Raw genomic sequence first — 25,698 nt, forward strand, 5'->3', positions numbered from 1 at the left:
ACAATTCTGAGCATGAAAGCTCCAGCTTCAGGAAAATGGGGATTTGATGTTAATGTGGAGAACTGAGCTGCAAATTCCACCATCATCGATGTTTTAAGAGACAGGGGATCATGGAACATTATCACAGGCTATTACCAGACTAATATTTTTACTAAATTGGTGTCTGAATACGAGTCATAATGTGTTTATCTAGTTTATTTTTCTCTGGTGCTTTCCTTGCCTCTTCTCATGTTGCCTTTTATACCAGCAATAGCACCATGTTCATCAGGTTGCAGTCACTTAGTGCCTGTGCTGAGGAAATGATGCTGCATAATGCCTGGCAACAAGTATGTGCAGTAAAGGAGATGCTGCAGTGTTGGCACTTATTTTTGGATTATGCGTATTGTATTTGTTTTGCTTGTAAGTTAAAGACAATTTCTAAGGTTCCTTTAGACTTTTTTTCTCAGCTACAGCCTAGATAATCTTGGAGGAGTTATCAAGAATCAGAAAAGTAATTGTGATCTTGCATTTAACATGTAACTTTCTGCCTGATAATATTTGTTCTTTTTTTTTGTTGTTCCCAAAACTTTAAAAGGCAAGAAATGGACAGTCTTCAGCGTCAGATGGAGGAACACACCATTACAGTACATGAATCAATGTCTTCATGGACTCATATTGAGGGGCAGCTATTGAGGGACCTTACTTCCACCAGTCCTGCAACTGCATCAGACCAGCAGGAGATTCCTACTGTAGATGAAAAGAAACAGAATTGCGATGTTAGTGACAGGGAAGTTTTAACACTATAACCTTCTCTGCAGTTGTCCTTCTTCCTATTGCTTTAAGTGTGTAAACAAATCTTTATCAAAATTATTTATTTATTTCATTTAAAAAAAAAAAAAGGTGTTCAAAATATTGCTTTTGCCTGTAGAAGCAAAGGGCATGGTTTTGAGAAACTGGCATAATAATAAGTGCCGAATGTGCTATTCCAAGGATTTGTTTGAAACCTTACCATAATAATTCTACCATGTTTGGGACTGCCAAGTGGTAAATTTGACTTATTTGGCTTTAGTGAGAGATTAAGAAGGTTCAAAATGAGGCCAAGAAGAGCATCTGCTTCCAGGTCTGCATTTGTTTAATCTGGGTAAGTTTGTTAATAGATGACTGTTAATTATGTATCATCTGTTTTTTGTTCTGTTTATTTTTTTTCTTTAGGTTGGGGGTTGGGGTGTTGATTTTTCACCCCCCCAGTTTTTCTCCTATCTTGGGCTGTATCCAAATTGCAGGGAAAAAAAAAAGTCCTGCTCCTGTTCAGTTATTAGCAGCAGTTGAGAAATGGATACTCCTAGTAGAGCATCCTTGTTTCTCCCACCTACGATGTCTTATTTTTTATTTTCAGATTACATATGTCTGCATTTAGGGGAAAAAAAAAAAAAAAAAAGATTTGAAGCCATTTGTAGTTACAAAGATGACCTTTGATCTATGGCAAAAGAAACAGGCTGCAAAGATGACAGAACTTTGGCAGATTTGCCTGGGATGTTTTCTGAAGTGTCACAGTTTTTCTCTTACAGTTGCAGGCCAGTAGGGAGCTTTGCTTCACTGCACAAACACTTCTTGCACCTTTTTAGTTCAACTTTTGAAGTAGACATCCTTGATTAAAGGTATGCTTGTAATATATATACATATATATATAAAAGAAAAACCATAATTTTCTGACTTTGACTATCTGTTTTAATATTCTTATATACTGTAAGTTAAGGCTGACATAAGGGTTTTTGGTTTTGTTTTGGTTTTGTTTTGTTTGTTTGTTACTGCCATTGTTCTAATGTTACATTCAAGTTAGCTGGGTTTTGACATGCTGTACAAATGGCTTAGGGAAATTAGCCCCCAAAAGCCAGAGCTTTTAGAAATGTAATTATTTTACTGTAAAGACAAAATTATAATGCCTATATACAATTATTATTTTGATTATCTTCTTCCACACACTGTCCCAACTTCTTGCATCCTCTATTACAAGGTGTCTGTTGTGAATGTAAATGGTGGAACTATGACACTCTCTCTCTAGAGGTGCCTTGGCTAAATTATTATTAAAGAAGCCCACCTTAGATTCCTTCTTCTTTGGTCCCATCAGTCCATGTGGCCTAGGGTGCAGTGATAAGCCACACTTCTCATTCAAAAATCAGTGCAGGGATGCTGCTTCATCTAATGTGCTAAAGCACAAATCAAAACACACACGACGTTATTTGTAAGAATCATTGGCAACTCAGGTACTGACATGTTTTTGTTTTAAAAACATAGAAAACACATCAATTATATTCACTACAGATTGGCATTAGAAAATCTAATAAGTATAAGAGGACTAGCTTTTTTTTTAAAAAAAAAAAAGCATCTCTTCAATTATTTTTTTCATAATTAGCTATAACAGCATTCAGAAAAGTCACCTTGTCTCTAATTTCTATTTGTCTTGTTTACTTACTTTTGTAAAGAGGCAGTTGCTTCTTTGAGGAGGCTCCTTTTGGATGGGTTTGTATGTTTCTGTGGGAAATGACTGCAGTTTGCTTAACAATAAGGCAAAACCCAAACAAGTGTGGGGAGAAGCTGTGTTTATTCAGAGTCTTAGTTCTCATAATTACCAACTCAAGATCCCATCCAGTTGAACACTTTGCACTTAGCGTTCCAGAGTGACGTTGTGCCCCTTAATTCCTTGGAATTTAGCTTACATTTTATGGGGTCAGAGTCAAGTGATGCTGAAAGTCAAGGTTTTCAATTTGGTGAAGGGAGAAGTGTATTAGTGTGACATTAGGTGTCCAACGTATGGAATTACTGATCTGTTTAAAGAAAAGTCAAAAGCTTTACTAGCTTAGACATGTTAATGTCTGCGTACTACTGCAGTCTACTTTGCAGAGTAAATGGTACTGATTATCTTGCTGCTGTCATGTTCTTGAAGTTGCCTGTATATTAAGCTCTAAGAGGGGAAATACGCAGTGTTGTTAAATAACAAAGTTAAAACTACATAATAAATAATATATTCAGTACAAAAAAGGTTACCAAATGTTCAGGATTTTAAATAAAATAACACTTGTGCAGGGTTAATGTTGGTGTTCATTTTGGTAAATACATTGCCTGTAGTTAATCTGTTATGTTTTAAGTGCAAAAGTTTGCCGACAGTTGTCATAGATAAAGCTTTTATCTGGTATCAAAGAAGACAGAATTGTAAGAAAACTTCATAGGTCTTAAGAACATCTGCTCTCCCTTCTCTATCAATAATAAGACTGCATTCAGTTTTCAGTGTAGTGCAGCACTTTCTCACTAGCTCCCTGTAAGACATCTGAGTTTATATAATCAAGTAGCCTCAGATGCATATTTTTCCTTTTAAAGATGAAGGAGCTGTTGTGAAGTTCTCCAGTTAGATTTCTGCATTGATCCACCTGTTTCTCTCTCTCTCTGGAAATTCCTGGACACGAGTTATTTTCATTTTATGTCCCCCATGTGGTTTTCTACAAACACAAGCGGTATGCCATTTACTTAAACGAAGCACGGATGACAAGACTTTTGCAGTTCTAAGTCTGGTGAGGTAATGATCCACTGATGTTACAGAAGTCACTGAGAAGCCTTCTAGAAAGAGCACTCAGCATGTGACAAAAGCAAACCCTCTTCTTTGAAGCTCATCAGCTATGTATCTTAATTATCCAGAGAAATAGTTGCTGTTACATTAAAAAGCCTCACCCTGTGGCTGAGCATGCTCTCTATTCAAAGCCTCAGGTCTCCTGCTGTCTAGGCAGTAAACAAACTAGTTATCAGAATGAAACCTGAGTTCCCTCTGCATGTCTCAGCACTACCAAATAGATCAGAGGAGTAGCAGTGCCTCATTAATATCGATGTGTATTTAGAAATTTAAGAATAATTTTCCAAAGTTCTTTTTCAGTTTTTGAAGTAATGTGCAATTTTTTTTCTGTAACAGACTGTGTTTTCCATGTCTGTTCTTCAGTGGCTGCTACCCACTGAACAAGTCTTGTTGATGAAGCAGAAATGTTGTTGTAAAATGAGAATGTTTCCCAAATACTGAAAGTCGTTCAAGGCTGCAGCATTGCTTTTTCAAATGGGTTGGGTTTTTGAGGACTCTGGAATAATTGTCCATTAAACAACAACAGAAGCCCTATAATGGAAAAAATGTTATTTACCAAGTCTATGCTGTTGCTGAACATGGTACAATGTTCCATTCTATCGTCTTCCACGTCTCTTGGAAATACTTGTGCACTGTATAGGGATCTGCTGAGCCCCTGATCCACTCATGCTCTGGGAGGATCTGATCCCAAACTGTTCAGGCAATATGCTAGCTGGAGTCTATGAGAATCTCACATATTGAAATAGAGTAATACCCAGAGTGGAAGTTCTAGTGCTTGTATTTTCATGGATTATTTATACCTCTGTAGGGGAATGAAATGCAGTGGCACAGAAGTTTTAATGCTAATTATGACAATGTTAAAGGTGCACTGGGGACAGATAGTATCAATACAAGATTAACTTAAAGATGACAAAGTCACTACTGGTGATGCAAAAGCTTGTGATGTACGTTCTAATAACTTTGCCAGGGAAGTATGAGTAGTATGCATGTGACTTGATGTGACCAGAGCCTTTAAATATTTTCATATGAAAGTAATTACAGTCCAAAGTAATTACTGATGCTCATAAGCTGTCAGTCTGATCACACTTGTCTCCTAGTGTTGCATAACACTTCAGTCTTTGAGAGTAGAGCAGCCTAATTTCTAATACAGATGCACGGATTTCTGGAGGAGATAGAGATGTTCTCAGTATTGTAAAAGAAATTGTTGTTTTATACATGACATTTAATAATTTAATGTCTGCTTAGGCGGTATTTGTAAAGATGGAAGTTAATCATTTCATGTTCTTGAGTGGATGAGCCAGGGGACGGAGGAGTTACGCTATGTACCATTACTATTTATGATCACAAAAAGCATGTTGATTATAAAAATAATGTGCATAGGAATTCCTTTAAAAGTTTTGTGCAATAAACTATTTTTGGTAAAGGGCTCCATGTTGTTTTTTTTCTTGTAAGGAGAAATCGATGTAGTCTTCTCTTTATTTTTTGACTTTTTGTTCAGGATTCAGAATATGCTGCACAGCCACTTCAACTTACTCTGAAGGTCTATTGTCTTGATTTTCTTCCCTCTTCTTGTACTGCACTGCCTGTATACCCTCACCATATCCGTACAATGCTGACGTTGCACATAACGAGGTGGCCAGTTTAAATCCGCTCTCTCTTTTTTCTTACGATATGAGGGCCTTCCCTCGTTACGCTGTGTTTCAAACCACTCATTCCGAAAGCGCCGTGCGCGCCCTCCCTCCCACCGCGCACCGCGGCCGGGGCAGCGCGAGGCTGGCGGCGGAGGGGCCGCGGGAGGCTCGGCGGCGGCCGGGCCCGGCTGCAGGAGGGGAGCAGCGGCCCCACGGCCCCGCCACGGGGCTTCAGCCGCCCGCCCGCAGCGGCCGCCCCCGGCACGGTAAGGCCCGGCCGGGTCCCCCTCTCCCCGCCGGGCTCGGGGCGCTGAGGCAGCGGCGCCGCCTTCCCGCCGCCCCCCGCGCGGCGCCCATGAGCGGGCCGGGCGGGAGGAGGCGCGGTCCCGGCATGCCGCGGGGCGCGTTGCCGGGGCGACGGGGCCGTTTCGCGGCGGGGCGGGAGCCGCTGAGGTACCGGGCCCGGCCCGGCGGGGAGGGGCGGCGGCGGGCGGCGGGCGGGCCGCGGCATGGAGCGCTGGGCCGGGGCCGGCTGGGGCTCCCTGTGGGAGGCCGGCTGGGGCCGCTGGCCGGCCTGGGAGCTGCTGGCCGCCTGCGCCGTCATCGGCGCCGTGGGCTGGCTGCTGCGGCTGCTGGACAGGAGGCCGCGAGGCCGCCGGGCCCCGCTCGGCCCGACCGCGCCGCCCGCCGAGGGGAGCCGGCGCCGCGGCGGGAGCCGCCCAGGTGAGGGGCGCGGGGCTGGGGCTGGGGGCGGCCCCGGGGGAGCCGGGCGGCCCCGCTCGCCAGGCCCCGGCTGCCCGCTGCAGGCCTCGGTGGGCTCGGGGCCCGGCCCCGCCTCGTCGGGGAGCGGCCCTGCTGCCGCCGCCGCGGCGCTCGGAGCCCTCAGGCGGTGACCGGCGGCGGCGGCGGGGGCTCGGCCGCTGGTAGCTGCGGGTCGGAGCTGCAGCCCCCGCGGTGGGTGTGCGGCTGCAGGCAGGAGGCGGCTCGCGGTGAATTCCTGGCTCGAGGGAAAAACGCGTGCTTGTGCTGCTTGTGTGCTGAAGGGCTCGATAAGCAGCGGGGGGAAAAAAGCGTTCTTGCAGTGTTTATTTACTGAAGGGTTTGATAAGTAGTGGAAAAAAAAAACAAAAACCACAACTGTTATTGCATTGCTAATTCACTGAAGGGTTTGATAAGGAGTGAAGAAAAAGCAACCTGTGTTCTTGCATTGCTAATTTACAGAACCATTTGATAAGTAGTGGAAAGAACAGCACTGCCGCCCTTAAAAGTTGATTATTCATTCTCTCCTGGTACTGGCCTTAATTTTTTGAAGCAGATTCTGCAGTTTCATACTGACGTAGCAAGACAAAAGAAAATGTGTTTTTTTGCCCATTCTTCCAGGATTGATTAGGAAGAAGCCACAAGCGTGCGGTGACTGTTCCAGTGGTTGATGGTATTTGCAAAACCACTGAAGGTAACTTGCAAGACCTTGTGTGCTAAATTAGAGAAAAGTAACTTGCACTAGTGCTGGCCGAACTCTGGATCATTTGAATTTACATAAAATGTACTTTAAAGTTCAAATAATAACCTTTTGCAATCTGCACATACAGAACTGTCCAAATGATTATCTTAAAACAGCTGCTAGTGTGCGGGTTTGCAAGTCACACCTTTTGGTTTGGACAGATGGAAATAGGCAGTGCATTTAAAAATGCACAGATGTTTATCAGTATTAGCTAAAAGCTTAGTGTCAGTACAAACATTTCATGAAAGTTCTGTCTTATTTCTAAGCAAATTTCCAAACTCTTTAAAATAAGCCGTGTTATTTTAAAAAAAAAATCTTATTAATGCTGTAGTAAATAAACTGCTATGGGAGATTCAAAACAACTATGTTGCTTTGAGAAACATATCTGTGTTTCTGAACAGGAAAATACATTATCATGAAACAAGTTGGCAGGTAATTTGAATATGGCCTTTGACAGCTGGGTGAATGTTGTCACACAAACAATTTTTATCTAGAAAACTCCTCATACTGACAGATCTGAAACCAAAGATCAGTTGCTTCATGGAGGGTCTGCTTTGTCATTTGACTCTGATGCGGTTGTACACTGTTGTAATGGATGCATTAAATAAATATTTTCTTACGCTGATGAGGTTGAAAATCAAATTTTAGGCAGTAAATTGTATCAAAACTTAAGATACCAGAGAAATTACTCCTTTCCTGTGTTTTTGACTTAACCCCAAGCCAAAGAGAAAGGTTTCATGCGTGCCTGTGTGCTCTACAGATATGAACTGCACGCATTTGAGTGTGCTCTTGTGCAGCGTTTGGAATGAACATGCTGGTTCTAAACCCTAAAAATGTGAACGTTTCCTGAGTTAATTCTTCAATATAAGGCCTTTCAAATTACTTTTGTTGAGATGTTTCTGCAATAACTTTTCTTGCTCTGAGTTTTCATTTTTGCCATGTTTTTTTTTTTCAGTTAATCTCAAAAAGGAAGTGATCAGAATAGAAGGTCTTAATATTCACGTATATAACGTCAGGGCCACATTTTATCCTTAATTAAAAGAGTGGCATAAAATTTCATTAAAAAAGAGTGAGAAAATTGTAGAATCAGAGAATGGTTTGGGTTGGAAGGGACCTCAGAGCCCACACAGTTCTAACACCCCTGCCACGTCAGGGGCACCTTCCACCAGCCCAGGCTGCTCCAAGCCCCCTCCAGCCTGGCCTTGGGCACTGCCAGGGATGGGGCAGCCCCAGCTTCTTGGGGCATCCTGGGCCAGGGCCTCACCACCCTCACAGCCCCTTCACGTGTCACAGAGTCACAGGGCCGTGGGCAGGTCAGATAACCCTAGCAGTGAGGTTCTCTGGAGGTTCAGGCATCACGAGGGAGCTGGAATACTCTGTGGAGGTAGCTCAGCAGCATCAACTGTGTCTTTGCACAGCTTATTTTCTGCAGCTGCAATGCTCTCATTTCCCATGGCTTCTGTAAGGTTTCAGTTAGTATTTATGAAATACTCTGGGACTGAGGTGCGTGCTCTAAGAACAACACGTTTAAAAGCAGGCATTCAAAAGAAGGGGAAAAAAAAACACAATTACTGCTCAAAGAAAACATCCCTCACACTCACATAACTATACCTGCCAAGTTAAAATATTTGAAAGTCTACCTAAAGTTTGGCATTAACATTGTTTCCATAGTTTTAGAAACTATGTCCTAGTTTTAGAAATACCATAGCTTTGAATTCTGATGCCAGTGAGAATTTTTCTTGGCTGTATTCACTATTCCAAAAATGTATGAATACTGTATTTTTTTATATTGAGAAGTTTTGCTCTTTGCCAACTTAACCTTCAGATGATTTAAAAGCAATGCGGTCATGTATAGTTTGTTGATATATTTTGTGATAATGCTGTTGGCCATACAAATGAAATAAAAGGGGTGTTGGCTATACTGCAATTCTGCGATGAGGATGCAATCTTGGAATCACTTCTGAGTTTGCATGCTTTGACAGAAAGCACACCGGGCGTGTTAGGATCCCGTGTTTGAAATGCTGCAGGCCTGCTGACCTAGGGTGCAGCCCCTCACTGCTCAAGCCTCACGGTAGTAACCCAAAGACACATGTTGTAGTGGATGTTCTGGCTCATGCGAAGTGCTGCATTAAACCCTGTTCGTAAACCAGGAGAACTCTTCAAATGACCAGGTGTTTCTCATACCATGCTTAGACAACAGAAAGTAGTGCATGGGGAGTGCTACAGGGGAGAAAAAAAGTAACACCACCACAAAACCCTTTGCTTTAAATAGAAAGAAATAGTCCTAGCTGAGTTCCTGATCCATGCCTTGGTGTGCAAATACAACTGTTTAAATAATATTTTTACTTCTTCCTTTTGGGAAACAGTAACTTGCTTGAATTGGTGCTAAAAATGTCACGAGCACCAGCCCCAGGCATGAACTGGTTAGCTGGTGAGGGAAAGGCCGAGTTAAGGAGGAGCGAAAACAAGCTAAAGGAGCACGGCAGCGTAATCGTTCCTGCCGTAATGCTGTCATTTCTAAATCATGTACAGCAGGGAACATTCACAGCCTTTATGGTTATATGGATGTAGGATCTAATGAAATAACGTTGAAGCTTTTTATGTTACTGAACGCCCCAAATCCTGTATTTTTTACGTTTAAAGGCTTTTCACAGCAAGTAATTGGTACTGGCATCATGTTTTCAGTATCTTTTTGCTGCCCATGTGGAAGCTGTAAGTGTGTGGGTAATGTGGAAGGAACTGAGCAGGGAAATTTACGGTGTTGTACTGGAGAGAAGGGTTTTCCTTTGGAAATACAGAAATTCTTTCAGCTGCTGCTCTTTGTCAAGGAGGGAAATGTGAAAAGATCAACTGTTTTTCTGGCTTCTTGCTGTCAAAACGGGGGCTGGGAAAAAAAACATGTTGTGTAAATAGTTCCAGCCTTGAGTCACTGCCAGAGATAGACTCCTCTGGCTGCTGCATCATGCTTCCGTCTTACACTTTTTTTCAGCTAGAAATTCTTAGTGAAATAACAGAAATAGCGACTGTGCCTCTAGCTGTAGGCACTGTCTAACCTGAGTCTTGCAGTATCTATCATGTCCTGCTATGCCATTACTCACCCCAGTTGTTCATTTCCTGACAAGAGTCAAATATTATCCCTGCCTGTCATAAATTTCCATGCATAAACATTCTGGATTGAATTTACATTCTGAAAGTGTTAAAGAAATTTTAAAAGAACAAAACAAAATAAAACGTACATTATAAATACACTTTCGTGTATTTACAAGTATTTGTGAGAGGAGAGGGAATAACGGTTAAAGGCTCGTGGCTTGAAAACTCTACTGTTGTGTTGAGTTGAAAAATATTTTGCCTTCTCTGCATCTGCATTCATCTCCTCAGAATCAGAACAATAGTTACAAGATACTTTTTGTTTTAATACAGCATTTAAATAGTAGGAGAAAGGTCGTTGGTCTTTACAGTTCATCTCATCTCTTTTTTCCCCGCGCCTCCAGGTGAAATAACAATGGATGCAATATTATCCCGACTGAAGCAGCTCACCCCTGATGAGCTTAGAGAAGAAGTTGTAAGAGCAGGACTCAAGTGTGGGCCCATTACCGTGACTACTAGGTTTATTTTTGAAAAAAAGTTGGCTCAGTTTTTGTTGGAGCAGCAAGGAGCATTGGAAGAAAAAGGATCGGGTTGGTCAGAGGCTGCTGCTGGAAATGTCCCATCTGACAGCAGCCAGGCAGAATCTCAAAAGGCTTTGAAAAATGCAGTGCTGAATCACAACCATGAGGGAAACGTTCCCGAAGAGGCAGACTTTGGGTACTGTGTGGGTCTGAACCCTCCAGAAGAAGAAGCTGTGATGCACATGAACTGTTCGGCTCCAGTCTGTGGAGCAGGATATGCTGATTCACAGATGAGTGCTCAGACGCCATCCAGTGATCCTCCGCTCTACTATGGTGTTTGTCCTGTTTATGATGACATATTGGCAAGAAACGGTAAATGTCATATGTGTGTTTCTGAGGTGCTCAAATCTGGCCTGTGCTTTCCATATTGTATAGTAAAACAAAGTATTATTTTCTGAGGAGTGTTTTCCGTTATATCCAGTTACATATCACTGTAAATTGAGGCAGTAAAGGTGAGTGGATACCAAATATGAGCAAAAAGCATTTGTTTGTGAAGCATGAATGCACATGATTTTACACTATTAAAATTGCCATGACTTCCTCACCTTTCTTTTTCTCCCTTGAGAAAAAAAGGAGAGGAAGAACTAAGTGAATAGTAGCAGTCTTTTCAAAAAGTGAAATAATTTCTATTGTGCAGGAATTAATTGTGGGCATATCTGTGTGAATTAGTATTAAGAAACATTGGGCCAGTATTTAAAAGGACTAAGCTTTAATAATTATTAACAAATGTATTTTATGTAAGTTACAAATAACTTTGCTAGTACAGATATGACATAGGGCAAACAGCCAGGAAGCAATTTTAGCCAATCAGCTGGGACATGGTCACACTGTTGTTGTTTTGGTTTCCATACAATCCCATAGCTAGGTTATTCAGGACTTTTTCATTTAGGACCTAAACTGAATGTCTGTTCTGTGACGTCCTTCTTATTAGCCCTTACAGTCAGACTGAGAGTTCAGTGATACTTGTGTGGTTTAATGAGGAGGTAGATGTATAAGAAACTGTTACAGAAAGTACTCTGCAGAACTAAGACGTGTTGATTTTGATAATGTGATTACTTTGAGTTTAGAATCCATGCTGTACTCCCATTTGACCAGTTAAGTCAGTCTGGAAAATCAGGATGGTATTTCAGCCTTTTTAAAATTCCTTTCCTGAAGTCCATCACAGACTGCAACTGTGCTGTTTCAGTGTGAGTTGAAGACATGAATTTGAAGAATGACATATGAAGTTGCCTCTCAGCACACATACACACACACACACACAGAAAGTTTGACTATTAAGAGATTAATTCTGTTTATTTTGCTTTCTAAGACAGCAGACCTTTATAATAATACTCAAATTCTTTATTACAAATGATTTTCCTAGCATAATCTATATTATGCTTTATTACGTTATTAGAATCCATGTTCTGTAAAACACTGTAAGACATAATGTGGTTTCTTCTGCTCTGTGCTTGTGCCAGACTTGCCCCAATTTCTCTCTGTCTGTGACAAGTATTATCTTAAATTGGACATACACAGTTGTTTTTTTTTACTTCCAACAATAACCATTTTACAATCATATCTAGATAAGACATTTTTTCTGTAAAGCAGATGGTACAAATACCACTGTGCTACTATTTTAGGTGCTGATTGAAGCTGTGGGTTTTTTTTTCTTGTTCCTGTATATAGCACTTACTGAATCTTTTGAGGCATGGAAATACAGTTATGAAACATCCCAGCTGTTCTGCCATAGTATTTGATGCACATGAAAATCCTCTACTCTAGGTATAGCTTAGCTGAAAAAAAATCTTTCTCCTTCTTTTGTACCCCTCCTGTGCCTTTAATTCCTCTCAAGAATAAAAAAAGTAATCTTAGAAATAAACAATCAAAAAGCTATTTATTCTATCATCAATTGAAGCTAAAATGATCTAACAAATTTCATATTTTCCTTTCTGTCTTAATGCCAGTTGGTATCAAGAGGCATTGGTCATTCTTCACATTTCATCTGTAAATACTGCCATAAGGAATCACCAAATGACCTAGTGGCAGGCTTACAGTAGTGCATAAAGCGTCATGCACTGTGAGGCAGTAGTGAATATTTGTTCTCATAGAAAAGATATTCCCGTATCTTAAGTTGAACAGAGTTACTTAAATGTGGAAGGAGAGGAAGGAGAATGGTTTGATTGCCATCTGAGGTTCTGTGTAGAAGTCTTAAGTTACGACAGTGGGTTGGTCACTTACATAGCTGAACTTCATGCACAGAAAAACATGGAAAATAGTGCAGGGTGCAGCTCTGAGTTTGCTTTTCGGTCTAGATGTGAAATACTCTGATATAGAAACTGGCTGTTTATAAAAGAGATCTTTAAAACGCTGATTAATGTGAACATTCACTGTACAGATAGCACCTGATGTTAGTTGGAATGTGTAACGTTCTTCCTCTCAGTTTCCTATGATAAAATTTAAATAGGCTTTGATTCTTTTGCCACGTTCGTAGAGAAACAGTTTATGACCAAACTGGAAGGATAGTCTGATAATTTTATAATCCGTTTCTAGGAACAAATCTGAGGTATTGAAATGCCAATGTTGATTTTACATTGTTTCAGAGAGAATACATGTTTATGAAGATAAAAAAGAAGCTCTCCAAGCTGTTAAGATGATTAAGGGTTCCCGTTTTAAAGCTTTTTCAAACAGAGAAGATGCTGAGAAATTTGCTAAAGGAATTTGTGATTACTTTCCATCTCCAAGCAAGTCCTCCTTAACTTTGTCTCCAATGAAAACAGGATCATTTAACAGAGGTTAGTGAGAGTATTCGTGTGTGCTGTAGATACAATATGCAATCTCGTAGTTTTTTTATCAGAAAAGAACCGACCACTTCATACCCAATGTACTTATAACAAGAAAAAAATCAAAGTGATAGAGTGAAGCATCTTAATGAATCGCAATTGGTTTGTTGTGATAAAGTTGTTACTTTTAAAATGATTGCCTTTGTACTGGTTTGCACAAATTTTACGCTAAAAAATATTGCTACTCTTTCAAATCTGAAATGTTGTTAACAGCCTGCAGAGATATGTTGCTTAATAGCATCTGGCTATATTTGGTGGAATTTGATTATACTTGTGGACTTCAGGAGTTTCAGGTTTAATAAGGCGCAGGTAAAATTGCACAGTATATTAAAACTGTACTTAATTGTTCTGTAAGGTCTTATATTCAGAAATAAAATTGTAACCCATGACTGTATTTCACAGTGTTCCCAGTTGCTAGATTAAAGTGACTTAAATCATATAATTGCAAAAGCAATTTCAAATATTCAAGAAGTTCTTATTTCTTGTAGAATTTTGCTTTCAGTTTTGGAAGCAGATTAGTAGTTACACAATTTTTTAGTCCATATTAACTCTGAAAGTTTCACAAGACAATTGAGTCATATTTTCCTTCCTACCTGTTACTATCTACTAGTATGTTGAAATTTCTTGTCAATAATATATATATATATATTTCTTTACATTAATGAGGCAAAATTAATACTTTAGATTAAAAGATTTTGATGGTGGTATTAAAGTAGTGATCACTTTAAAGAATGCATATAGAAGTATGATACTTTTGTTTTAATAGATGGCTTATGCTCCCCTGAGATGGAAACTGCTAATAAGGAAAGGGCCAACAGTTACAAAAGTCCACGTACTCAGGATCTTACTGCTAAACTTCGGAAAGCTGTTGAGAAAGGAGATATATCAACGTTTTCAGAACTTATTTGGAGCAACCCTCGCTATCTGATTGGATCTGGAGACAATCCAACGGTTGTGCAGGTAAAAAAATAAAAATATAAAAAAATCCCGGTTCCAGTTTAGTGATTTAACTTTGAGGCCTGACAAGCAGAACTGGAATTAATGTTGTTCCCGCTCTTCCTTTGAAAAAACTTCTTTCCACGGTGCACAGTTTCTCCGTGTTTACTGATACTAGCTGGAAGCTAACAGAAATGTGGCTGTTGTCTGTCTTTCAGAAGTGCCCCCAGGATAGTTGAGTTTGCTTTGCTTCAGAAGAGCTAAAGAAATGGAGTATGCAGTTTTTGAGGGAAATAATAGTTTTGACCAGTAACGAAGAATAGCCTTGTCTTCATGTGGTATTGATAACTTTCAACCAGGATTTTTTAATGGAATGGTATTATGGAACAGGGGAGTGTCTAGGCTGTGACTAGATGATCCTACAGCACTGCTTACCTTGGGACCACCATGCTGTAAATTTCAAAACATGCTGTGGATCTAAAATTCACTCGTAACTTACCATTTAGCGAAGACTGGCAATCACATGTTAACAACTAACTTGTATCAGACCAGCTTTGTGAGGCTGTTAACATTTAGTATGTAATGTGTTACAGTGCAATGAATTTTATATATATACACCTTTCTTCTTGCTCTATTTACATAGTGTGCTTCTTACCTCCTTTTATTATGTAGTACCTTAATATGCCTTCTTTGCTACGTATTTGCCCTAAATGTCAAAACAGACTATGGCTGAGTGTAAGGATAATGTAGTCAATTTTAAGAATAATGTGGGTATGTAGATACATGTCTTTACAGTACTGTATAACTTATTGCAGCTCTGAGTGTTTATCTACTGTTTTGTAAATATATTTTCCTAAGATAATATTAAGAAATAACAATCTAAATATAAGACTGTGGGAACCTTTGAATTTTCATCGTTAAATCAGTAGAGAGTGTGAGTGTTTAGATTTCTGTTCATTCTAATGTTAAGTCTTTTTTGTTTTCAGGAAGGGTGCAGGTACAATGTCATGCATGTTGCTGCCAAAGAGAATCAACCTGGTATCTGCCAGTTATTACTGGACACTTTGGAAAATCCCGAATTTATGCGGCTTATGTATCCAGATGATGATAGTACAATGTTAAAGAATCGCATCCGATATATTGTTGACCTTTACCTTAATACACCAGATAAAATGGTAAGATTTGTACTTTTGTCAGTTTCTTACTATTATGAAAACAACTGGAAGGGGTTAAGGAAGTGCAAGGGAGAAGGAAAGACAATAGAAAGGGTCATTTCTAGGAAAAATGAGCTGTTCATGGGTTTTGTATTTTTTAATGATCATTATTCCACAGTATGGTGAGAAATGATCTGTTAAGAGCTTGGTCAATCAGTCACAACATTCGGTTACTTTTTCTAGTCTCAAAATAAAGTACAGGGGATTGACTTTATTGTGTTTCCAAATATATGTGAATTTTCCCTCCTTCCCATCACAGGGATTTGATACTCCATTGCATTTTGCCTGCAAGTTTGGGAATTTGGACGTTGTTAATGTGCTTACCTCACACCCAGCTATTGTAAAAAATCCAAGGAACAAATACGATCAAACTCCAGCAGAAGTAAGTCTCTCAGTGTCCACAACAAAATCATTATGCCTTAGTAGTATTTTTCAAGTTTGAATGTTTACTAACCTACTGTAGATAGAAGTCTGAGATACTAGTGCCATGATTAGAGTGTAAATCTCTGATAACATTAAAAATATTTTGTGTTGATTATATCCAAAAGAAAGGTCTGGATTTTATGATTCCCTGTTTTTTCTTTAGTGTCCATTTTATGGATGTGGATGTATTTTAGTGGTTAGTTCAACTATGAATTAAAAGAACTGGATGAGATTGGTAGAAGCCAGTAATGTGACTATTCAAGAACTCATTGCAGTTGACTGGAGATTGATGCCTTATGTTTTATTAATAAACAACTAATATTATATTAACAGGTAGTGTGTGAGAGAAGCAAGAATAAATCTGCAGAATTGAAAGAAAAACTAAGAGAGTATTTGAAAGGTCTGTATTCAGAGTTTTATACCATATCAGGCATATGATACCTTTTATTTTTCACCAGGACCTTTGCTATCTTCTTTGTTTTCTGTAGCATTTCTGTTCATAAGTGGTGCTACCGTAAAGTGCTGTAAAAAAATCAAAAAGAAACTCTAGAACTGGCAAGGAACAGAAAACTTACTGTGTCTTTTAAATTATGTGGTCAGTACTCTTACTGGATGGATCACAAGGGTTTCTTCATAGCTCTGTAAGGCAGTCATGGCCCGTATTCTATCCAATGAGTCTATAGCAGCAAATTTAATCTAAAAGCAAACAAAAGCCCTCTACAGAGCAGGAGGTTTATTTGTCATGTTTGGAAGCCATGTAATTTCCTTGACATGAAAGATTTCCCTGTTTTGTCATGTGTGAGTTTGGGCATTTGAAAAACTAGGTTTTGAACTTTGCTGACAAGCTTTAGGAATTGTCATGTGTATCAATGCATGTATTTTTGCATTTGAGAGGGAAGGGAGCTTGAACTGCATTACAACCTGCAAGCAGTCAATAAAAACTGAAACAGTGAGTTTGAATTAGGAGCATTACAAGTATACAAGCATTACAAGTATTCTTACTAATGAAAGTCAAATGGTAAAGTAGAAAGATTGATTTTCTTGGAAGAAACAGCAGGCTAACGTAACATGAAGTTAAGAAAGCTTTGTATTATTGTATTTGAGGTCGATACTATGTACCGCTGCTGAGAGCAGAAGACAATTCCTCAGCTCCTGTAATTGGTGCACCCTGGTCACCGGATCAGACAGACGAGATCCCCCAGACACCTTTATCTAAATACCCTGGCAGCCCCAAAGATCCAGTGTTGTCTATAAGAGCTTTTGCAGGCCCCATGAGCCCCTCAAAGGTAAGGATATAACGAGAACTCCATCCAACTCTAATGCCTTTTTTTCCCTTTTTTAATTTTTTTTCCTCCAGTAAGGAGAAAACATACACAGTACATTGTTGCTGCTGTTATAGATCGTGGCTTTCTTAATCTTGAACAGGGTTTTCTTCCATAGTGAGGGAAAACTACAGAATCTTTTATTGCTGAAAACACAGAAACAGGTGGCGTAAGTAAGAGTGGAAATTTCATAGAATCAGCGAATGGTTTGGGTTGGAAGGGACCTTAAGGATCACCCAATTCCAACCCCCTGCCATGGGCAGGGACACCTCCCACCAGACCAGGTTGCCCAAAGCCACATCCAGCCTGGCCTTGAGCACTGCCAGGGATGGGGCAGCCAGCCACAGCTTCTCTCTGCAGAAGCCAATCTAGTCGAAAGAAAGTTGTTCTGTTCTTTTTGTTAATGTATTCTATTTTAATCATTTTGGTCAAAGAGTACTCTTTGACAAACCTTGCATTGTCTCACAGATAATTTCTCTAACTTTCTAATGCTAAACAAGCCTTTATGTGTTGCTATGAACTGGGTTAAAAAAAATACATCTTTGTCTCATTTCTAGAAAGTTTGAAGTAGTTCATCATGCCTTTGCTTCTTGAATTAATGTTCATATTTTTTTCTAAATGGAAAAGCTGATGAGGAAGTAGTGGCTACTGGATAGTTTTGAAAGAGTAGTGATTGTATAGTAGGAAAAGTCTTTTGTTTTCATGAAGAATACTTAGATACCAGTGAAATGTACTTTAAATTTATAGGCATTTCCTTGACTCTTGTTTCATATGACCATGCTGACAGTACAACAGCTTTAGACGTAGTGAGTAAATGAGATTAAGAATGTTCCGTCTTGTGATGCTTCAATTCCTACGGGACAGAGTTCTACGAAAATGCTTAAGATTTTTTGCTTGCAAAGATGCTTTTTGATCAATTTACTGTTCACCTGACAGAAATGTAAATATGCTTTATACTTGAAAATTTTTACATAGGGTGTAAATAATGCATTATTTTGATTGGTGACATACTGTTAGAGATCCTAGTCACTGTTGCATGTATAAAGGCATAAAGTTCGGGAGTTCAAATTCAAACTTCTGAATAAACAGCAAGAATATATTATGACAATCGAAACAAGTCTGTGGAATCAGATACATACATGTAAAAACACCACCTTTGCATCGTGGAAGCCTCTAAACAAATGAGCATTTGTCATTAAATAAAATTATAATGTTGTAAGACACACCTCTTATTTCCTGCTGCATACAAATTAAAACCACCTAGACCTAGTATCAATACAGATTACGTAAAGGTGGTTATATACTGTCATCATTATTCTTTTAATGAACAGTTATGAGACCAAAGTAAGCTAATAAACACACTGGGAGGAATAACCTTAGATCCAAAATGAGATGTTTCATAGCTAGAGTTGAGCAATACTTGTGGCAGAACCTGAATTTTTTTGACTAGAGACTGAACATGTAGACAGAGCACAGCAAAATGTCTTCTAGACCTTACAGGTAGGCATTGTGCCAGCACTGATTTACTTTCATATTGTATGTGGTGATTTTTAAAAAATTATTTCTTTTTTTAAAGGCTGAAGAATTTCGCAGGCTGTGGAAGACTCCACCCCGAGAGAAAGCTGGCTTCTTTCACAATGTCAGGAAATCTGATTTGGAAAGAGGTGTTGAAAGAGTTGGAAGGTATCTAATAGAGTATCAGTATAGAGAATTAGTAATAGCACAATTAAAAGCAAAACACTTGTACTAAGAGTACAATTATTACTTAGTGAACATCTGTTTGGGCAAAAGTTATTTGCCAGAAATATTTTATAGACTATATTGTGCTTGGATTTTTACTGTTCTTTTGTGTGAACAAAATACTTCAGCTAAAACTATGAGACATGGCTTTCCAGCTTTGCCAATAACAAAATATTTCAGTTTTGATGATACATACTGAATGCTTTTCCCAAACATTCACTCAACTGATTTGTCAGGAGATCTAAAATTATGCTCAAACTACTTATTCTGGAAAATGTGGAACTATTAAAAAGATAGCAGAATGAAAAGGTCCTAATACAAATGTTCTGCTTTACAAAAACCGTGTGTGTGTTATCATGTGTCCTTGCTGTTAAAATACCTTGTATCAGCAATATATAGAGAAAAACCATACTTCGTTTCCAGCTGATCACACTCCTTTCCTTAAAAGAACCCCTTGCTTCCTCTTACCTTCTCCCATTCCAAAATAATAAGAAAGAAAGCTATTAAATGGAGTGTCATTCAAATTATGCCTACATTGGTGTGGATTCATGTCCATCTGATGTCTAGATACAGTCAGCTTAAAAATTGAAATGTATGGTGCTAACTGTAAAAACAGGTAACATTTGAAAAATATTCTAAAGAAACACGATGCTATGCTTGCTAACAGCATGTGTATCGCTTGCACAGACTGTTGATTGTTGCGGGATTGTGTTGCCTAGTTGCACATTTATACTCCTATTAATAGCTGATAAAATGTATTCAGAAAAAAGTTATTGTCAAACTAATATTTATGTCTTCACAAATGATTCGTTTTATTTTATTTATTGCAGGGAGTTAGCTCATGAACTGGGGTTCCCGTGGGTTGAATACTGGGAATTTCTGGGCTGTTTTGTTGATCTGTCTTCCCAGGAGGGGTTGCGAAAATTAGAAGAGTACCTGAGTCATCGGGAAATGAGCGAAAAGGCTCAGCAAGAGACAGGGGAAAATGAAACCTGCAATAGATTTAAAACTCCACATCCTTCTGGTAAGAAAAAGGCAAATGTTGCAAACAACAGGTTGTACCTAGGGAGAGGAGGGAGGGAAAAGCATGGTGCCCAGGGAAATGGTATTCACCTATTGTGGTTGCTATTATTAATCTGTTATCCAAACAGTCTGATTATAGCATTGAAAAAGTAGCTAACAACAATGTGAACATGGGAGAATTAGAACAGACCTCATTAGATGTTCTTTATCTTATATTAGAAGTTATTTACATGATTATAGCCCCTAAATGAAATTCCTGTAAGAATGTTCTGCTTTCAGTATGTTTTTTTCCAGAGCATTTGGAAATTTCTTTGTAGATTATGGAATTTTGTAATCCACAGATACAGAATAAATAACTTCTTAAATTACTGGAGTAGCTATTTACACTTCAGGATGAAATTTAGACTCAACAAAACCCAGGAAGCTTTTAAAACACCTTAAATCACTGCTTGCTATGTATTTATGGACTACACACACTGCTCCCAAATCTTTGTGCTCCTTCCTCATTTCCTTTGTGATTATGGATCTGAAGGAGCTCTGATACTGGGATAAACCTGGGCGGACAAAACCCTGAAGGATAATCATTGGAGTAGTTGTAAGCATCTGTTCCGTTGAGGAGACAGAAACATGCACTGTTCCATATTAGTAATGTTTTCCTAGCCTATTCTGCTTTTGGATTTTATCCTTTTGTTGCTGGCTAATGATTGAATTAAGGAGTGTAAGAAATAAGGTTCTCAAACAGTTAGGATATAAAAGGTTAGTTGCAAAAAAGATTGATCCATGAGGTTGTCATTTTGCATTGTAGGTTTAAGTTGCGTTAGTTCAATCTGCTGCATAAATAAAATTACAGAGGGCCTCAATAAATAAAGTAAGGCATAAAGACTGGTTTTGTTCCTAGTTTATTTATTTGATGGGAGTTCTGTTGCAAGTCAGCTTATGTGTTGCTCTTATTAAAATTGTTTACAGGCAAGAGTAAAAAGTGCTGCAATTCTATTTCTGTTGGAGCATTTTTGGATGAGGATGATGATGACATGAGCTTAGAAGAAATTAAAAACAGACAAAACGCAGCACGGAATAACAGCCCACCTATTGTGTCCAAAGAACCTAGCATCGATGCTATTGGAGACTCTGAGTGTGATATTTTGTCGTTGGAGCGTACAGTAAACATCATAGAAACATCAGATCACCCCAGGCACTACGAAAAGGTGGCTTCTTCCAGCAAAAATGGATTTTGTAATCCTGTGGCCAGTGAAAGGATAATTAATGACAGAAAGCACTTGCGTGATGGAGAAGAATGTCGCGTATTGCCCATTTGCAGTGTGATGTCAGAATTTGAAAGCCTGACCTTCCGAGAACAAGAGGACGCAGGAGAATCAAATAAAATCAGTGAAAAAACTGTGAACGAGAGAATTCTGGCTCAAAGAATAAGTCAGGGTAGAATAGCCAAGGACCAGCTGGATAAGACCTGCTATGCGGTTGCACTGGCAAGTTCTTCTGAGGCAAGTGCTACAGGTAAACCTGGAGAGGCCAAGTTAAGGACAGAGCACAAAATACCATCAGAAAAGGAGCGATTGTCCATGGAATCTGGAATTCAGACTAATAAGGCACAAATATGTCAAGAGCCTCCTTCCCACAAATTTCTGTTGAAGACTTCACCCACAAATAAGAAATTATTTCTGCTTGGGTATGAATCATCTTTTATTTGTCCTTTGGTCCATCTACGCAAAACAAAATGCTTTTTGTAGTATCACTGGCAGCAAGGTCAAGTTCACGTGAAACTAAGCAACGTTTATTAAGGTGCTTCAGTGCTTGTACAGTAGCCATACAGCTCTTGCAATTAATTACCTGAATACTGTATCTGAAATGCAAAGAACAAAGGCAAAACCTTTCCAAATCACAGTTTCAGGTAACTTTGTTGTTTACTATTCATCTGATGGACTTGTAACTTCATGGTGAGCCTAGTTTAGGTTAACAAAGTGTTTACTATACTGTTGGGATGTCCTCAGATTAAGTTTTCAAAACTTTTAAAATGAGGCTGCTGTGTAATAATGGACAGTTACTTATAGCTGGACCTGCTGGAAAAAGTTCATACAGAAACTGTTTATAGAGGAACATGGGTAATTTGCTTTTATAAAAAAAAGTTTCAGAATTGGGATGGCTTATTGCCTGGACAGATGTGTCATTCTCTTTTATCTTGTTCTGTTTTTAATCTAGGGAACAGCCCTCGAAGCTGGACAGCGATGTCTTAGCAGCTATAGAAGCAGAACAGATTGATCCACAGAAGTACCCCCTTATTTACAAATGGAAACATGCGGTGCAGTCGTACTCGTCATCTGACAGGCAAAGGTATTGCTGCAAAGCCAAACAAATGAGCCACAATACCTATGGCACTAACCAAGCTCAGGTGGATTTTGCTCCTAATGCCCCTTTTTTTATGGGAGCATTGGACCAAAATTGTCACGGTGCTTCACAAGCACCTGCTCCTTCTCTGTGGCCATTCTGGAGAAAATTACATTTCATTAATTAAGCAACATGTCTAAATCAATGTGATATATTTGTGCTGTCACTTTCTCTTCTCAGACATCAGTTACAGTGCTTCTCTGATGGTAAATTATTTCTAAGACTGACTTGCAGGTGACACCGAGTAACACTACTGCTCGCTCGCTCTATTGCAGTTTTCTTAACGAAATGCAAAATGCCTTTGTCTTTCTTCCAGTTGGCCAAGTCCGGCATTGAAGGGAAGATACAAGTCCCAAAGCACTGCTGCTGGCCCACCAAATGCTTCAGTGTATTCTAGTCCAGGAAGAAACAGTCCTGTGACGGGAAGTCCAGGGAAATATGGCAATGCTGCCTCATTCTCTCCAGACCCTGGGAGCCCTGGGCGCTACAGTCCAGCTTGTATCAACCATGCGCTGTTAAAACTGCGTTATTTTTCAGAGCCTCCTACTCACTAAACTATGATTTATTTTCCTGGAACTTTAATTATATTTTCATTGTTAGAGTGGAGGAAAAAATTACAATGTTACTAAAGTGACATGAGGTTTGCACTTGGCTATTTATTTTTCCTCAATTGAGGACAAATCTATGTTGCAAAAATTGAATATATGTCTTTATGCCATATATGAGATGATAGATTACTGGTGATATGCAAGAAGTTAGTGACAGTCAGTGCAGTTGTCCAGTAGCTATGAATTAACCCTTGTTGCCAGTAGAGCAGTGAGCTGAACCTTTACTTAGAAATGGTGGTATTTTACTATCACCAGCTGTCATCACAATTAACTCATTAGCCCTCAACTACATTTCTTTGCCTGGATAGTCTGAAGGAAGCACATCAGCAGCAAAGTCTTACCAGAAATCTTATTAGAAGTAATGGATGGCAAGCTGTAAAATGTTCTTCCACTTGCAGGGGAACATGGCAATTGAAAAGCCTAAGGCAGAGCCTCAGTAACAACCACCTTCCAATGATGGGTATGAGTGTGATACCCTTGTGCATAATCAGCCAGCAGGTTGATCTAGATAGTTGAATGCACACACACATATATGCACACATATATATGTATGCATGTATTTACACAGAAAACCTCAAATTTTACCTGATCTGAGGCTGTTACAAACACCATGATACTAATGAGTGTTTTAGTAAAGGAGCACTGTAGAAATTACTGGTATTCTGCTAAAGGTTAGTTTTAAGTTTAAAAGATAAAATTAGTTTGTTTTTCCCCACGAAAGCTTTTAACATTAGCAGATGTTAATAGTTACTACAGAAAAGCACATCAGCAATAATTTCAGCAAGTTTACCAGCAACATACCTTAATGGTCTAGTTTGTAATATATTACAGTGGTATGCAGTGGCCTGTGATACAGCTACTTATTTCCCAACTGTTAAGAGATGAGTAAGAACTATTTTCACTGAAATCTACACTTTCACTATGCCTCTAGCCTGGATGTGGTAATGATCTTTTACTACAGCAGTCAAAAATTTTATTCTTTCTTTAGCCTTCCGTAAAAATGACTTATTTTGACAGCACAATGCTGAGACTGAAGACTGCTTTTTCAAAAACTCAAGACAGTTTAATGTTTGTAATGTTGCTTGAAAGAAAGCTTCCAGAAAGAGGTCTCTAGTGCTGCTGTTTTAAATAAATACATTTAAAAAGGAAACAGAAAAAAAAAAAAGGCAAACTATCTTATATTTACAACACAAAACTGATTAGAAAAATAATTAAAACCTTAAAAGGCTGTGCAATTAAAATAAAAAAAAAAAAAGGTGGATTAGGATTCATGGATGCCACATGGAATGTGAGTAGATAGCCTTCTGGGACTTTTGTAACCTACATGTATGGCTAAAGAAACACTAATGGTAGGCAGGCTGTTATCACTTAGTACTGGTCCCTTCACCACCTGTAGCTCTCACCGGTACAGAGCCTGGCTTTACAAATACAAACCTTAACAGGATTGATGGCTATTGCTCACTAGTGACTGTTTCATACACACTTAAATGGCTTCATTATTTGGTATAAACCTGAAAACTGCACTTAATGCTTTTGCAAGCTCAATAGTGCCTTTTGTAACATACCTTTTTAATTAAACTTTTGTTCTTTTAAAGCTTAAAAAAGTGGCACCTGCTTGCAGTGGGCCACACAAAGTTTTTCTTCTGGGATTTCTGGAATGGAACGTATTTTAACTTCTCTTTCTAAGTTTATTTGGTGCAACAGCTCTGCACTGTGGAAGAACATTCCTATTTTAGAAATTAATTATTTTTTAAAAATAAACACTTAATTAGATCTTTCTTTATAATTCTTTTTCCAATAATCTGGACATTAGGAAAAACATTTTACTCAAATGACTGTCATTCAGAGATATTCCAGACAACAAGCTTGGGGTGGGTGTCATTCTTTAGCAGACATTTAAACAACTGTAACTGACTATGTTACCAAGTATATTAACTTGACTTTTTCATATTTTTTTCAGTTGTTTGATGCAGCAGTCTCTGTGGTCTCAAACTACTGTTGGAAGGCTCAAAATTCCTACAGTTTTAATTAAAAAGGTTTGGGGGGGAAGGTCAGTAATTCAATGTAAATTATGTCTTTGTCATTCTGGAGAAATTATTCAAATGATAAAGGGAAGTAGTTGCATGATATCAAGGTAAAGACAAAGTCATAGGGAAAGTTGCTAAGCAGATATCTGGCTATTCTTGATTTGTCATATGGCAACGCTGCACTTTTGGTAAGGGTTTATCAGAGCCAGGAGACTGATACTAACACAGTAGTATTTTTTCCTTTTTACGCTTTGCTTTTTTTTTTTGTTTTAATATTTAAATGTATATTACTGTTACGTATGTGTATACACACACATGAAAACACACTAAGACACTTCCCCACCCTACCACCACCATACCCTGCCTTCCACTTTGTAATTTTGTTTTGGTTCAGTCAAGAGAATATTTTTTTATTTGTTACATAATTTGCATTACTCCAGTTGTACTGCATTTTAAGAGGGAATTTTTCTAACAATGTATTTTCTTCTTCTGTTTAAAATAGGAGCAATTTATGTAGCGATTGATCAGTCACCATTGTGAAGTAAAGCTCTTCCACACAGAGCCTGTGGAGACACTGTATCAGATTGGAATTGCTTCAGTTTACTTTTAAAGGTGCAAGAGATCAGGGTTTTTTTTGTTGTTCTTTTTAAATTAGCCAAGTGTCATGTTAAAAACAAACACAGAAGTTACCCAGCTTTCTATTAAAAAATAAATGAGTGCTAAAAGTGTCACAATGTATTTGCTTAATGGGGCATAATGGTAAGTAGGTGGGGTTGATACCA

General features: G+C 38.8%; 2 protein-coding genes across 7 annotated transcripts in view; both read left to right on the forward strand.

Annotated features, from left to right (window-relative positions):
* The window catches only part of GOLGA3 (golgin A3), a 28,485-nt gene extending 23,477 nt beyond the window's left edge, over positions 1-5,008 (forward strand). For 2 of the 5 annotated variants that reach the window (XM_084297311.1, XM_084297312.1), the window contains exon 24: positions 575-5,008. In XM_084297311.1, the coding sequence (XP_084153437.1) occupies positions 575-785 (211 nt within the window). In that variant the 3' untranslated portion in view covers positions 786-5,008. The remainder of the gene's footprint in view (positions 1-574) is intronic. The other 3 variants (XR_014618928.1, XR_014618926.1, XR_014618927.1) reach the window with 3 other exon arrangements.
* Positions 5,009-5,668: 660 nt separating this feature from the next.
* ANKLE2 (ankyrin repeat and LEM domain containing 2) lies at positions 5,669-25,644 on the forward strand. Of its 2 annotated transcripts, XM_084297297.1 has the most exons (14): positions 5,669-5,685; positions 6,613-6,685; positions 10,225-10,713; positions 12,984-13,175; positions 13,990-14,183; positions 15,146-15,334; positions 15,633-15,755; positions 16,130-16,196; positions 16,901-17,082; positions 18,695-18,801; positions 19,689-19,882; positions 20,848-21,565; positions 22,096-22,227; positions 22,598-25,644. In XM_084297297.1, exons 3-14 carry the CDS (start codon positions 10,236-10,238, stop codon positions 22,833-22,835), a joined length of 2,814 nt encoding a protein of 937 aa, XP_084153423.1. In that variant the 5' UTR covers positions 5,669-5,685; positions 6,613-6,685; positions 10,225-10,235; the 3' UTR covers positions 22,836-25,644. The 2 variants fall into 2 exon arrangements, with proteins under 2 accessions (XP_084153423.1, XP_084153424.1); XM_084297298.1 differs by lacking the exons at positions 5,669-5,685; positions 6,613-6,685 and adding an exon at positions 5,708-5,955.
* The last annotated feature ends 54 nt before the right edge of the window (positions 25,645-25,698 follow it).

This window comes from Netta rufina (assembly GCF_964035555.1).
Source record: "Netta rufina genome assembly, chromosome: 17".
NCBI classification, from domain to species: domain Eukaryota; kingdom Metazoa; phylum Chordata; class Aves; order Anseriformes; family Anatidae; genus Netta; species Netta rufina.